The sequence below is a fragment of the Anser cygnoides genome, chromosome 5, assembly GCF_040182565.1.
Source record: "Anser cygnoides isolate HZ-2024a breed goose chromosome 5, Taihu_goose_T2T_genome, whole genome shotgun sequence".
In the NCBI taxonomy this organism is placed as follows: Eukaryota; Metazoa; Chordata; class Aves; order Anseriformes; family Anatidae; genus Anser; species Anser cygnoides.
Window position 1 is genome coordinate 13,561,339 of NC_089877.1, and position 14,964 is coordinate 13,576,302.

Sequence of the window (14,964 nt, forward strand, 5' to 3'; positions counted from 1 at the left end):
TATAAATATAAACAAAAAGTATTGGAAATTCTCAGTGTCATCATATCAAGTAGCTTCAGCAATATGAGGAGTAAAAGTATCACTTCAGTGTAAAATTGCCGGAGAAGTCAGGCAGACAGCCCCATGGTTTTCAGTTCCTGAAGCTGTAAATACAGGACTATCAGCGAGCGTGACTGACATGTCTTAAATTAAGGGCTGCTGCTTATAAACTGCATTGTATGAGAAGAAGCTAAAAAAAAAGCAGCTATGACAATTAATGTTCGTAAGCTCTGTGTGTGACCAAGCAGCCAGGTATTTAGATTCCCCAGTGGTGATTCAGCGGTTGCACAGATCATTCTGCCTACTATAACCCACTAACATGAAGGTGCAAGTATGGCTGTAAGTGAAGTAGGGAGGAAGGAAAAAAAATGCAGTCTATCTGGTCAGAAAGAACAGTCCTTTTCACAAAGCGCCAGGGGACAGGGACTCTGAGGACGGGGGTTCACTATCCCTCATCCAGTGACAGAAACCAAATGACACTGCTGCTGTCAGACAGAATGAGAAATGCAGTTCCCGCATTGCATCCAGCATCCCCTGGGAGAGCTGGTCTTCTGCTGAGACCTCTGTTCAGAGGAGGGAACTGAGAGGCCAGAAGAAGTAACCTGTGGCTACATTAAGGTGCTATTTGGTCAAAGCATAGATGATAGCCATACGTTGTTTTGCCTTGGCCTGCCCTCAGAGCTAGATCTTCCCAAACAAATGACCTAGTTTGATTTTAGTCTATTTGTGCTACTGTAAAAGAGACAAAAATAGGACAGATCACCAATAGTCCCTAAAACATCTCTGGGATATTTTAGAGTCATTACTACCCTTGGCCACCTTCCTGAGTTGTAAGGGGCACTGGTTGCAGCTTGTCTCCTCTAAGTGTAGCACTTTTTCAGTGGACAACTTATTTCCCTCATTTCTTGTCCCAAATATCCTTGCATGATGTTAGGAACCATCTTTGCTTTGCAAAGAGGTAACACTTCAGAAATTAATGGAAAATTCCCTTCAACAGGACTGGGATAAGTCTGGGAAATTTTTTAGGCTCAACTATTCTCCCAGGCATTACTGTGCTTTCAACACTTTGAACAAAAGTACTCTGATTTTTTTTAGCATCTGTCATCAGTACTTTGTGGGAGTAGTGTCCCAAGACACACATTTTTTACTGGAATGGAGGAGGTTGTAATTTGGGCTCTAGAAATACAGCCCAAGGTTTACCCAAATTTTCCTGATGTGTGTGAATCTGAGATTCTGGACATGATCTTCATCAAATCATGTGCAGGAAACTGCATGTTACTTTAATTACTTGCTTCCTGTGATGACCATTGAAAAGGCAAACTGTGTAGTGATTTTTCACATCAGCGCTGCCACCTCTGCAGCATAAAGACACAATAGCTGTAAATTGCATACTGTGCATTACAGCTCAACTGTTCTTCACCACTGGCAAGCACATGATTCATAGACAGCAATATGGTGGGAAATAGTTTAAAAACTGTATCAATAGCAGGGGTCTGAGTTAAGCACAATGACATTTAGTTAAATCCGGGAGCCAAGGTAGCTTGGACCACGCTTCTTGCACTCTTTTGGAGGTCAGTTTGAAGTTTGATTGGATTGAAGGGCAGAGCTTTGGCAGCATCTTTTATGTGTTTCAGAACGTAGCGATGTCTCAAAATGAATTTGGTTCGTGTGCTGAAAGATAAGCATGATGAGCAAATACAAATACTTGACACTTTATATTGTTTTATTTTGTGTTGGTAATATCAAACTCTACAACAATAGTGGCAAAGTGAAGTAGTGTTTTGTGGCCTTCCAGCATGAGAAGGCTTTTCTGCTTACTCAGTCCTTCAGTGTTTGAATGTGTTTATTGTACAGAGCAGATATTGTTTGTCAAGACTATATTGTACGCACAGTCCAAAGCACAAACAAGAGCATGAGTCTCAACCATTGTGTCTAATGTTACAGCACAAAATGTAAATCACCACAAGTAAATAATTCCAAACTGTATTGACATTGTGTCTGTTTGTTTGCTGTAGGGTAAGTCCCCTGTGTGTGCGGCTCACAAGCCAGAGGTACAAAATACTGGGGTAAGTCCACAGAAGGTCCTCTGCACGGTACCTCCAAGGAATGAGTATACTATCAGAAGGGGAGCAGCCAGAAGTGGAGTCCTGTTCTGGCCACACATTGGAAAGCTGTTGGCTTTTCAGCAGAGTGGTAGCTAAGCAAAGCTGTAAAGGCTTTCCTGCAGCTTGAAGAGGTTAGGGAATAGGATCTGGCAGTCAGCTTCCACCCAGATACAGGCTCCATCTCCAAAACAAAGCTAAGAAGTGAACTTGGATTCAGCCTTTTTGCTGATCTCAGTACTTTCCAGGGGGTGCTGATGATACTCTGCAAACCACGCACCAATAAGTGCAAATACCTGCCTGACCTAATACTATCACCGGAATTAGCTGGTTCCTAACAAGACACAAAGATCTAAAACTACACATAAAAGAAACTGAAGACAGATTTGGGGGGCAGGAGTGGGAGCTATTTACCTCATTGACAGTTTGGGGGCAATCTGTCACCCATCACAGTCAGTGTTAGAGCACAAGGAGAAACAGCAAAGCGAGTCTGACGGAGCTCCAGGCTGTTGCTGGCTTCACAAAGAGGGCTGCTGCTCGTCTGTCAGCTGCACCACAGAGCTGATGCTGCTGGAGCATTTGCCGCAGAGGCGGAGGGAAAGGAGCTGCATGTATGCCCTACAGGGCATTGAACAGGGGCAGTATGTTTGACATTTACAAATCTCCCTGCCCAGGGGATCGATGCTGGACTACTCAGTAATTCCCAGCCCAGCCTATTCAGAAGCAGCAATAGCCTCTACAGAACTATCCTTCTTTTGCCCCTACTGTTCATTGCCACATCAGGTTTATTAGAACTTTTTTCCCACCATTATTTAAAAATTAAAATGGGGCTGGTCTTTAATCCTCTGTGTGCCAGGAGAGAGGGGCACCTAACCCAGTGGATTTGCCAAAGCTATGGCAAGTGCTGGGCATAGAGGTCTGTAGCCTGTTCCTCCCTTTCCTTGCACCTTGACTGGTGACCTCTGATAAACTGAACAAGGAAGGGGCCCCAAATGTCCCTGGAAAGACACCTCAGGCCTGACATGTACCTGCTGGCTCTGCCAGCCCCATCTCCATCCCGGCCCTGGTGTGCCTGCCGTGCCACCTCCACGTGGCTCGTCCACCCCGCACCGTCTCCCCAGAAATGGGGACAGTTGACAGCAGTGCAGACAGCAAGCTTGTTTTTCCCCTTGCATCAAAACAACTTAAAACGAGGGACTTCAGAGAGCTGAGAAGTCTAGTTAGCACAGATGCTGTTCCACAGGAGCCTTTGATTATCCGTCGGATATTTTTAGAGCCCCTTGTAAACGAGCTGTGCTTCTGTTTGTGTGGCAACAGCTCTGCAAGCAGCTGCATCTGTTCCTCTGTGCCCACTGCTGTGTGCTGCCGTGGGGCTGGACCCTGTTTCCCCTACAAGCATCCTGTTTCCAGGAAGGGACAGCACATTTGGTTTTTGGCTAAATTAAATTTTGAGTGCCAGCTGCTAACAGCAGCCATCTCTGTGGAGCACGGCCAAGACACCAGCAGAGTTGGGGATGAGCGTGCCAGGCGTTAATGCCATGACAACCATCACCGAGGAATTTTTCAATTTCCTTTTCACTCATATTGACATGGGAATCAGTGGTCCTAAAAATGAAGGGCACCTTTAGCCGTAGACCAGATAAATTCGTGCAAGCTTCCCTTCCTTACACTAACTCAGATCATGTACTTTGCTTGAAGAAATCTTGCTTTTAAGTCCTCAGTCTGCAGTTATCAGCAAGGAGGCCAATCACTGCCAACAGCAGTGGTCAAGCGTCCACAGCACAAAACCACTTCTAGGAAATTAATTACAAATTAGCAATGAATTTTGCATGCTGCTCTTACTCTTCACACACGGTTGATCTGCTGAAAGTCAAGCATCACCCTGCCTGGTGTGCTACCAATTGACTAGCAAAGACAAAACCTCAGGGACAGGGTTTCCACTGCTGGCTGCCGAGTGCCCAGCAAACCCCAAGCCTGCGGAGCTGGAGCTATGCCCTGGCTGCTGACGGGGTTTAGCTGGGCTTATTTACTGCTCAGAAACAAATGAGTTTAATCAGTGCAGTGAAAGCTGCCAGAAAATGGCAAATTATTTGTAATACTTGGATTGCTTCATGACTTCAAGGAAGTCACTAAGAAAAACCTTTTCTAAGTGAGCACTAATTTTTGGCTATTTTCACTTCTGAGTCTGGAAATTGCCTCTCGCTTCTAGTCCCTACGGCTGTCATTGTCTTTGGCTAAAACTGGGAACACTGAGTTCTGAAACTGATGTACAGCTGCTCACTGGCAGTCATCTGTGCTCCTGAGTGCGTGTTTTTCCCCTAGGCCCAACTCTCCCATCAGCTACAGCCTGTGAGCCCTCTAAGCCCAAACCTCCTTCAAGGCCAGAATTTGCACTCATGTTTCCTTCCATCCAGGACCAGCAAACCACCCAGCACCAGGGTGTTGTGACCTGAACAACCACCAGTGGGACACAGCAAGTCACCAGGTTAAAGCCCAGGACTGTGAGGATTTATATGCCTGTGGATTCTCTAAGGGGGAACAACCCCCTTTCTAAACCATACACATCCATTGTATTAAGTTTGCTAGCAGGTTAAATAACTTGCCTACCTCATGTAACACTAGCTTCTTCACTGGTATCCATTTCCAGGATCAACTGGAAAACTCAAGATTCACCCAGACCCAGTTAAATTAAACAGCGAGTCCTGTTTACAACAGTTTTCACGTCTCAGTACTGAGGCTCAGCAATATTATCTGTATCAACACACTGTTGTAGTTCTTCATACAGGATCCCTCCTCCTGCGTTTTCTGGTTCTCTCCCACTGACATACAGACACATTTACATTTGAGAGAGTAACTGTTTGAGCTGGAAGGGCCTTGCCCGCCTACGTTTCCGTCTACCAGATGTTGGCAGTCTGGGCCAGGGCTGGCGTGCAAAACTGAACCAAAGCAAAGGAAGGATGGGCCCCGTTGCACCTTCCTGTGGGCCTCAGTACCCAGCAGCTACCAGGCTGGGCCAGCGATGGGAGGAGGTCATACTTCACGCTTTGACAGCTGTTTATTCAGGAAACACAGCTCACAGCCCAGTGCTCATCCACGGACGCTCCTGCTTGCCCTTGGTGAAATGATGCAGCTCCATCCCAGGAGGTGGTGGACCTGCTCACTGAGCAGCTGGAAGGAGCATTTTGTAGGATTTTTGCAGTTACACACAGCACGTTTGGGAATGGGTCACCTAAGAAGGAGAGCTACCTCCGGAGGCTGCAGCTTACCCTGCTGGATAAATAATCACTGGACCCGTGCCTTACACTCACCATCCACCAAAATGGGCTGCGGATGAGGGGGTGCATCTGTTTGGATGCCCTTGTTTTGGGAAAATCATGTTAACCTCCAATAACAATAGAAAGCATTAGCAATCTGACTTGATAAATTTATATGTTTTTTTATTAACAATCATTTTACATTACAAGGATAATATGACAAAAGGAAGGTTCTCGTGTACATACTATGATATATCAACATAGCTCTATTCGTATCCAGTGTCCTAGGTCCTTTCACACAGGTACTATAAAGCATAGTCTGTAAAGTAATAACATTTTAATGTTCTCCAAAAGAGTGATATTAACATATTAATACATATGTAGTAATAGACTTCTAGATATTTTTCTCTCATTGTGTGTGTGTGTGTGTGTGGTGGGTGGGTGGGTGTGAGATAGCTTGAAACAGTTCAGCAGGGCTGTGCTTGGGTGGGGGTACGGAGAGGTTTGGGACAAAACCTTCTGTTTTCCGGAAGTAAGAACGAGAAACGCATCTCGCCAGCAGTCGGGTGAGCCTGTGAGGACGCCACGACTGGCAGAAAGCTCTGCAGCCCTCCCGTAGCATCTGGGACATTACAGCATATGAGACGCGGTTCCCCCACCTGGCCCAGCGAGCTTATTCGACATGAGGTGCAGTGCATCAGAGTCCGTGGCCCGGCGGCAGAGTGCCCGCTCGCCGAGCCTGCATGAGTGTCAGTGGCATCCGGAGGAGGGGGCTGGGAGCAAGGAAACCCTCTCTGAGGTTGGTGAGGAGCGGGGCCGGGAGCTGCCCGCTGCGGGCGGGACGCGGCTGAGGTGGATTACCAGTTGTGTGGAGGCGAGAGGCCTTGTGGGGGGGGGGGGATGTGGAGTTTGGGGGGACCTTGCACAGCGCCGGCTCGTGCGATACCAGTGTAAGCCAACTGTCGGGATTAACGCCCACCCTCCTCCCAGCAGAAGGTGAAAATGAAAACAACCGAGCGTGCAGTGAGGTGGCCACCAGGCCCAGCCAGGCCTCTGCTCGTGGCCTGTCACCGCCAGACCCACTGCGCAGCCGGGCCCGTGCCAACAGCTGCCACGTGAGGAGAGAGGCACGGGGGCAGGTGGAGGAGCTGAACCACAGGAGCCACTGCCTGGATCCACCCCAAGTCCCAGCACAGATATGCTGGGCACATAAGCACAGGTCTGCTTGCACAGGGAGGGCTCCCACGGGCTCCTGGAGCGCAGTGGCGGCATGATGCGCCTGACAAAGCCGTTCCCTTCTTGCTTGCTACTCTGGCTCCATAGAGCGTCCCTGCCGGCTCTGACCGTGTGACTGTCCCTCAACTCACAATGCATCGGCTCTCCTTGCTTTATTCCAGCTACATCGCTGATCACCAACTGATAACTGGTGCAAACGCGCTCTCTTGCCCCGTGCTGTGCTAGTGACAGCAGGTGGGAAAAGTAGAGCCATGCTTTTGCGGCACGGGTACGCTCAGTTGCCAACCACATCCACGCAGAGACAGAAAAGTGCATACGAGGGTGGGATACATATCTGTCCAAGTGTGAGCACACAGGACCTTCACCAAAGGCTTACTCAGAAGAAGACAAGGACACTCGAGTGTTCTCCCACACCATGACATTCCTGTGTTGCACAAACCTTATTGAGCACTTGGTGAACATGCCAGCAAGGAGCCCCCTTGCCCTAACCACAGCAAAGCCCCTCTCTGTAGAGTGCTATATGTGTAAATGTAGGCCTCAGTGTATGGCTAAAACTGTCCCAAAGTCCAAAGTCTTCAGTGTTACATGCCTTGTGCCAGAACACAGGGCCAGCCTTACACAAGGGTGGTTGGTTCTATCTCTATATTATATCTTTATATCTATCGAAAACATAGAAATATATAAATATATAGGATTTTATTTATAGATATATAAGCATGTGATTTTTATCTTTTGTACGGTGTGTATATGTACTGGGATGTGCGTATATACAATATATAGACTGTATGCATATGTACTGTATACATACACTAGCTTACATGCACACACATCATACATGTCTCCAAGGGAGACAGGAATTGCATAGGCATTACTGCATTGAATACAATGGCTGGGGGAGCAACGTACCATTTCTCTGCTTTTAAGACCTCTTTCGACAGGGCTGAGAGGGGAATCTGCAAAAGCAGAGCATGTTGCTGCTTATTTGCAAGCCGGCTGTTTAAGGTGTTTTACCCATCGGTCAAACAGCAATACAAATGAGATAAAAAGGAAAGGGGACACCGAAGACCCTGCGGGCCACCTGGTTGAGTTTGTGCTGTGAGAAAGAAATAGACGGAGCCTGAATCACGTCTGAGGATTCCTATCAGCAAAAGCGCAACTGGCACGGGGGACATTGCCGGGGTCAGCGCAAACCCCAGCATGGACAACACACCGGGACCCTGCCCACCGCCTCTCCTCCCCATGGCTCCCGCGCGCTGCTGCTGGTATGGGAAGAGCTTTGGTCTCTTGTTCCGTGAGGATTATCCCTGCTGAGTTCGGTCTTGTGGCCAGAGGGCCCTGGATCCCGCAGCCACGGGCGAGCCCTGCAGAAGGATGTCTGCATGTGCTTAAGGGGTTCTGCTTTGCAGCAGGTGATAAGAGTCAAGGAGCTTGAGCAAAAAGTGGGTAGGGGAAATTGGCAACCAAAAAGCCCACGGGCTAGAAGTACAAACCCTGGGGTCTGAAGAGGTGCACATTATTCACAGTCAGATGCCCTAGCTAGGAAGGGGAGGGGAGGAGAAGATAAAGAGCTCATCTGAGAAAAACAAAACCCTCCTCTCTCCGCTGCTGCAGCCGCTCAAGATGCTGTGAGCAATATGCTCAAAACAACCTCCCCTTGGGTCAGGGCAGTGGGAAGGGCACTGATTAAAGCCGGTGCACGGCGACCTCCCAGCCGAGGTGGCCTCTCTCTGTCCTGCGCCATGACCTCCCTACGCTGCCACTGCCCGGCCTCGCATCCCCTCGAGCCGGCTGCTTGCATTTGCAAACAGGGCACGGAAAGGCACCTGCTCTCAGGAAAGGCTGGCCAGGCAGGGTGCTGAAAAGCCAAGGGCGCTTTACATTGTTATTCCTCTCCCCCCAGTCTTGCTCGTGCGGGCAGTCACGTTTCCATCCACAGGACTATCCATGTGAGTAACAGCTACAGATCTGAGATAGGTGGATAAACCTGGAGGGAAAACTTGCAAAGCACCTGCGTTTGTCTAGTACAAAGGCTGGGTTTATTTTCTCATGTGGGGGTGATGGGGAGTTCTTTGTGTTGCGGCTGCTGCAGCAAGTGCTCATTTCCCCCCTCCCCATAACCAATGCAAGGGGTCTCTGACCTTTCCCGCTTATGGGTATCAGCAATATCCAGTCACGGGGAATTGCTCTTCCCACAGACACTGCTCACGGACACAAGCAAAGTTATTTGCAAAAGAAACAAACGCTTTCCCTTTTTCAGCTGGCTGCCTGGAGAAAAAGCCACCCGCTGCACGTTTCATTTTGCCACTGGGAATAAGAGCACCCGGTGAAAGATGTCGCTGATGAGACTGGGATTTGCAAATGAACCAAAAGGAAGGAGTGGCAAATGACAGAATCATTTCTGAACAAGTCTCTGGCAGCTTTTACCTTGCCAACCAAGGCAAGGTACCATTTTTTCCCCAGTGGCAAAAAAAGCAAAGAGGTTTGGAGTGGAGGCTGCACACAGGCATTTTAGGCGGCTCAGCACAAGCACTGGGGAATTGTTCCTGTTTACAGAGGTGCCTGGAGCCTGTTCCCAAGTGTCTCTTCCCTCACGTAGGCCTCCGTGAAAAAAAGCCCCATGCCAAGGAGTTTTCAGTGCTGCAAACAGTAAGGCAGGTGATTTTTTTTCTCCCCCACAAAGAGGTATGGAGTTGAGAAAAGGAAAATTTAAAAAGAGGAGGAGGGAAACTGTCTTGCTGGCCTCTCTGACAGCAGCTCACAGCAAATATATATATATTTTTGTTATTTTTGCTCCTGCTGCCACACTTCCCTAGACATCTGTGCACACCTTGAGCAGGAAGACTCTCCCACATCTGCCTGTCTCCAACATCTAAGTTTACCTCGCCCATCTCCAGGTCAGGGACCCACTGAGCAGCAATTCTTCTACAGGGACTCTCTTTTTGCTTTTACCATCTCCTCAAATTGTAATTAAGGAGGAGACCTGCCATCTCCCTGGAAGGAAACAGATCCGTCAGCTTTACGGCAGCACCATGAACAAAACTAACTGCTGGGTCTGGAGGGCCACAAACACCTCGTGTACAGAGATCCCTATTTTGTGGTCACACAAAGAGCTGCCTTGAGTCTGTACCATGCTGGAGGGTTTCCAGCTTAACTCTTATGCTTTTAGGCAAATGGATCAATTTGATCACATAATTTACTGGGAAAGGCAGGAAAAAAAATGCAAGAACAGTTTAGGCAAATAAAACAATTTTCTGCTTCCTAGGCGCTGTGTACTGATGCCCTGGTGCCACTACGGAGCGATGCCCCAACCTAGCCCGCGACGTGCCAGAGGGCGGCAGGGAGAAGTGCCCCGGTGCCTGCGCCCACCTGCTGTTTGGAGGCACACGGGGGGGCCCCAGCACATTTGCTGCCCCCCACCCGAACGAGCCCGCGGCAGGCCACACATCATCTGAGGTACGGCATGAGGGAAAGGGAGTAAGTGCTACGGACTGCAGCCCGCCCGCCCGGCCATCCCGCGGCATGTGCGGGAGCTGCTCTGCCCCTCTCAAAACGCAACAGGGCCGAGTCGGGGCAGAGGAGGCAAGGGTTGGCCACTGCAAGAGCTCCAGCCAGGCTCCACCTCTCCTCCTCGCCATGGGGATAGAGGGGAAGCATTTCCAAAGCTCAGACAAAAACATGAGCCTGGCTGTGTCCGCGGGTCTGAGAGCTGAGCCGGTAGGCAGTGGCTTGGTTGCCCACCGACATTAACCGTGCAGGTCTGCTGAGGGCGAACGGGTTAGTGGGAGGTGAGTGAGATCTAGGTAGAGGTGTGTGTTTTCCTGGGGAAGACAGTGTGTGAACCCTGGCAGTGAAAGTGACTCCGAGAGAGATCGGTTCCAAACATGCTACATCTCCATTGAAAACAAACGAAAAAGTTTAAAAAATAAAATAATATTATATATATATATATATTTATATAAATGAAAAGCTATCAACTAGCAGCAACGGTTCTAGAGATATCTTAGCACCAAGACCAAGGGCAGGGGGGTAACAGGAGAAAGGAAAGGTTCAGTGTTGCTGATACCACCATCATGTTTCCAAACAACACAGCTTGGCACAAAGCTCATCCCTCTGGGAAGTGAGAACTTGTCAGCTTGGAGACCTTCTGGACAACGGGTTCTCACTCCCATGATGATCTGGTCAGGTTGGTGCTGTCCATGCCACATCAGCGGGGCAAGGCACTAGCATCTGTGGAGTTTTTGCACCTTTTTTGTTTCTTTTTTTTTTTTTTTTTTTGCTTTTCTAACCTGAAGTGATATTTTGTGAAAGCGTGGAGCTCGTTTACTTTACAATAATAAAACAAAGAAGAACCCCAAGCCCACAGAACAATCTGTTTTGTGATAGAAGGTGCAAGTCCCCCATTCACATTTTGGCTGGACTCCGCATCCCTTCAAGAAAGGAAGAAATGTTTCACAGGAGGAAGTAGAGCATCTCTTCTTCCTGCTGTCATCAGTCTGCTGTGCTGTGGAACATGTTACCTTGGTCACAAGAGAATACGTGAACCTTTATAGGACATCATCACATGATTATAATCCAAGATAATCTTGCATTGATAGCCCCTGCTACCAAACTGCAGCAGGTTTTTCTTTCAGTCATTCCAAACAAAACAGAACAAAACAAAACAAACAAAAAAACCCCACAACAATCTAGGATTATAAAGACATAGTATAAATAATGTAAATTAGAATATAATTTTTTAAGCCTTTGAATCTCTGCCCAGAGATGGCTCTTGACTCATTGGCTGTCTAGCTTCCACAGCAGCCCTGGTTTTGAATGAATAGTTGTATATATATATATATTTATTTCCTACAATATAAAAATATAAATGCAAAAATTTCCCCCTGCCTTCTCTATTTTGCTATTTTATAGTCTGCACATGACATCATGTTATAATATATGTATGATAGACTGGTACTATGGTTATCATAAAAGGAGCTGAAAGCCAAGTATTACTCTACAGCCCAAAAGTAGGGAGAACTGAGAAAGGGGCATCACAGTTTAGTGGAGGCATGTGTTTCTGAATCAGAAAAAAAACAAAAACCCGGCCCCAGCCCTTCCCTCCACCCAGTAACCTCTGTGAGTGCGAGAAGCTCCCACTCGAACAGAGAGCACCAGGTGGAGCTGGGCAGCCAGGGACAACATAAACGCACAGGATGCTCTGTCGGAAATCAGAAATCTGACGGTCGTCAACAAAAGGCTCAAATGGCTCAATAACTGGACTGAACAACGAAAAGAGAGGCAGAGATTAAAACTGAGGAAAACAACAACAACAACAACACAAAAATCAACCCAACAAACCAACAACACACGTACAAAGGAAACCACTGGGAGGAGGAGGCTGACAAAGACCCGTCATCTAGCTTATAGATTGTTAGGTTTGAACATGTAGAGTATGGCCCCAGCACATGCTTCTAAAGAATGAAATGTTGCCACCTACACTGCAGCTGCCATGGTTGGAGACACCAGTAAATTTCTAAACATTGTCTCAATCTTTAAAATTCTGCTTAGCTTCTATCAGACGCACATCGTCTTAACTTTTAAATTTTCAGTGTGGGTTTTTCCTTAATATATATAATATATATATTTTATATAATATATCAAAGTTTAGAGTATAGATTTAAAAAATTATTCAACAGCTTTCTGATCTGAGGCATTCCTCTCTAAATATCGGGGTAAAACTCAGAGCCATGGTCCATGCTCTGCAACATCGGCTTCTGATCGAGAGACGACATCCTGCTCAGCATCTCAGCTGACAGTGCATAACTATTGCCCGACTTTTCCTCGAACCAACTATCTAGCGCCCGTTTGCAATCGAAGTTGGCAATGGGCGGCCCGTTAACGGCAATCGTCAGCAAATCACTGAGCTGCTCCAGTGTGAGCCGAGAGCGGTTGTTTTTGCGCACTCTCTGCAGGGCATTGCGCCCCTTCTCACAGCAGGCCGATGAGGTGGGAAGGACTTTGAGGATCTGAACTATTTTATTTAAGAGGGGGAATCTCTGTTTGTATTTACAAATGTGACTGAGTAAGTCTTTAAAACCATTTTTGGTATAATAATCCACCTTGAGTTCTCGCCACTCCATCAGCAAACTCCCTCGGGTGTCCATCCCCTCTCTGCAAACCTCTCTGGAAAATGATGGGACCGTCTCCAGGTGTTCAAATATTTGTACCATATCCTCCTTCCCATAGCTCATGAGCTCATCAGTGCTTCTGGGCCAAGCTGCAAGGTCAAATACCTGACAGGCTTTCACAAATGTCCGGCTACGGGAATCGAACCTTTGGGCTAGGATCACCTGGGTCTTCTGGCAGATCTTTTCTCTGATTGACTGGAATTTGGCTTCAGCCACCCGTAGGTTTTTCACAGCAATGCCATTAAAGCTTTCACGGAAGTTTTCCTCAAATTCCTGCAGGTACTCCCCAGGCGAGTCTGCTAGCCGACTGATCTCCTGGATAGCCTCCTCTATTTTATCGTCCACCTGCGACACAAGAAGGTACTCCCCTTGGAAGACATAGGCAAGGCGTGAAAGCACAGCAATCACATCCAGCAAGAAGTAGATGAGTTTAATCGACTGGTAGTCCATTAGGAACTGGAGAAGGGCCAAGGCAATTGCGGAAGCATCTGCCCTCTGGGTCTGGCCGCTGACGTCTTTGAGATGGGCCACAACCTCAAGGTAATCCTTGATTAGAGCATTGAGCACATTCTGCTCCCCAATGATCCACTTCACTGCTCGAATGTCCCCCAAGAACTCAGTCTCCTCGCACAGAGTGGCAGCAGTGACCCTCAACTCGCACATGAGTCGGGGAGAGTAACGATAGAAACTGAGCAGCTGCTTCAGATTGTTTTCCAGCTCCTCCAGGCACGGCAGTTCTTTCCCACTGATTGCATCCAAAATCTCCAAATGAGGTCTGTGTACCATAAAGGGCAAGCAGAGAAGCCACGGCAAGGTCTTTCTGATTGTCATGAACAAGTTAGCTCTCAGGCTGGCGGTAATGTTAGCACCATCAACTCCCAAGCCAATAGTTGGCTTCTCATCCTGCAATCGGATTCCCAGGCTGGAAAAGGCCCTGTCTAATGCTTGGAGGTAACTGTCTGTTGTAGAAAAGCCCAGTTCCTGAAGAGACAGGAATTCGGTTGCCGGAGGCCCATCGCTGCTTGTGTACTGTACATAAACTGCAACTGTGTCGGCAAGCACGTCATCGCTCTGCCCGTCCAGAATGATGCTGAGGAAAGGAGACTGTCGGATGCGCTCGACCAGGTCCTCTCGAAGAGCCCGGGCGATATGGTGGATTAAGATTTGGCAGTCTCCTTCATTCATGTATTGATCCACCACCTTGAGTTCACACTTTCTCAGTAGTTCTGCCAGAGGCCGGAAGTCATAGTAGGGCCTGCCCTCCAGAGCCAAGTGGTAGGCCGTATTGAAGAGCAGGGTCATATTTCGGCACATCTCTTCTGTCTTTTCTGGGTGCATTCTGAGCTTGTAAAGCTGCAGGCACTTCTTGTGGAGGTTGCTCTGGCTGTGAAGCTTTATTGTGTGTATCTTGAACTGCTTCGAGCCAATGATGAAGGCTGAAGTCCGAGAGGATTGCACTGTGTACTGCCTACAGACATGGCACCACATTTCATTCAATGTCGGGGAGTACCGCAGAAACCAAAACTTTTTAAGCCACTCTTGCTTGAACCGCCGTATCCTCCGGCCCGTTGCAGAAGACATCTTGGAAGGCTCGTCTGTAGCAGCAATCATGTCATTGGAAACTGATTCATCAGCAGAATCCACCTCTTGATCATCATCCTCCATGATGGTGGGAACAGAGATGATGCTTTCTGAAGCTGGAAAAAAAAAAAAAAAAAAAGAAAAGGAGGAAAAAATAAGGTATTTACCAAGACTTTGAGCTAGAGAAGCATACTACTTGTGACAGTAGAGCACTGCCTGATGAGTTGGACATACCCTGCCCACAATGCACTATGGGTAGAATTTGAATTACATCTTTGAAGGAAAAATAAATCAACGTTTCTGCATATGAACTTTGTCTCCAACATGCCACAAAGGACAGCAAGAAATGACAGTACATCCTGGCTACTTGCACAATACATGATATGACCCAAATATTCCTTTGGTGAAGGCTCCTGGCTGCTCAATAGCATGTTCCTGTTAGAAATGAAGTACCTTCAGAAAGGGGCACATGTTTTGTGGTAAGGCAGTGGAGAAAACAGAGAGTGCCTTCCAGTGAGGCACACATTATTTCATACACAAAGAGCGCAAATTTCAGTGTTACCACTGAGTCATTCGGACTTTCAA

At 47.7% G+C, this 14,964-nt stretch overlaps 1 protein-coding gene across 5 annotated transcripts in view; it reads right to left on the reverse strand.

The window, feature by feature from the left end:
• Positions 1 to 5,561: 5,561 nt before the first annotated feature.
• Positions 5,562 to 14,964, reverse strand: part of PRDM11 (PR/SET domain 11) — a 47,532-nt gene continuing 38,129 nt past the window's right edge. For all 5 annotated transcript variants that reach the window (XM_066998955.1, XM_066998952.1, XM_066998954.1 and 2 more), the window contains one exon: positions 5,562 to 14,495. In XM_066998955.1, the coding sequence (XP_066855056.1) occupies positions 12,331 to 14,495 (2,165 nt within the window). In that variant the 3' untranslated portion in view covers positions 5,562 to 12,330. The remainder of the gene's footprint in view (positions 14,496 to 14,964) is intronic.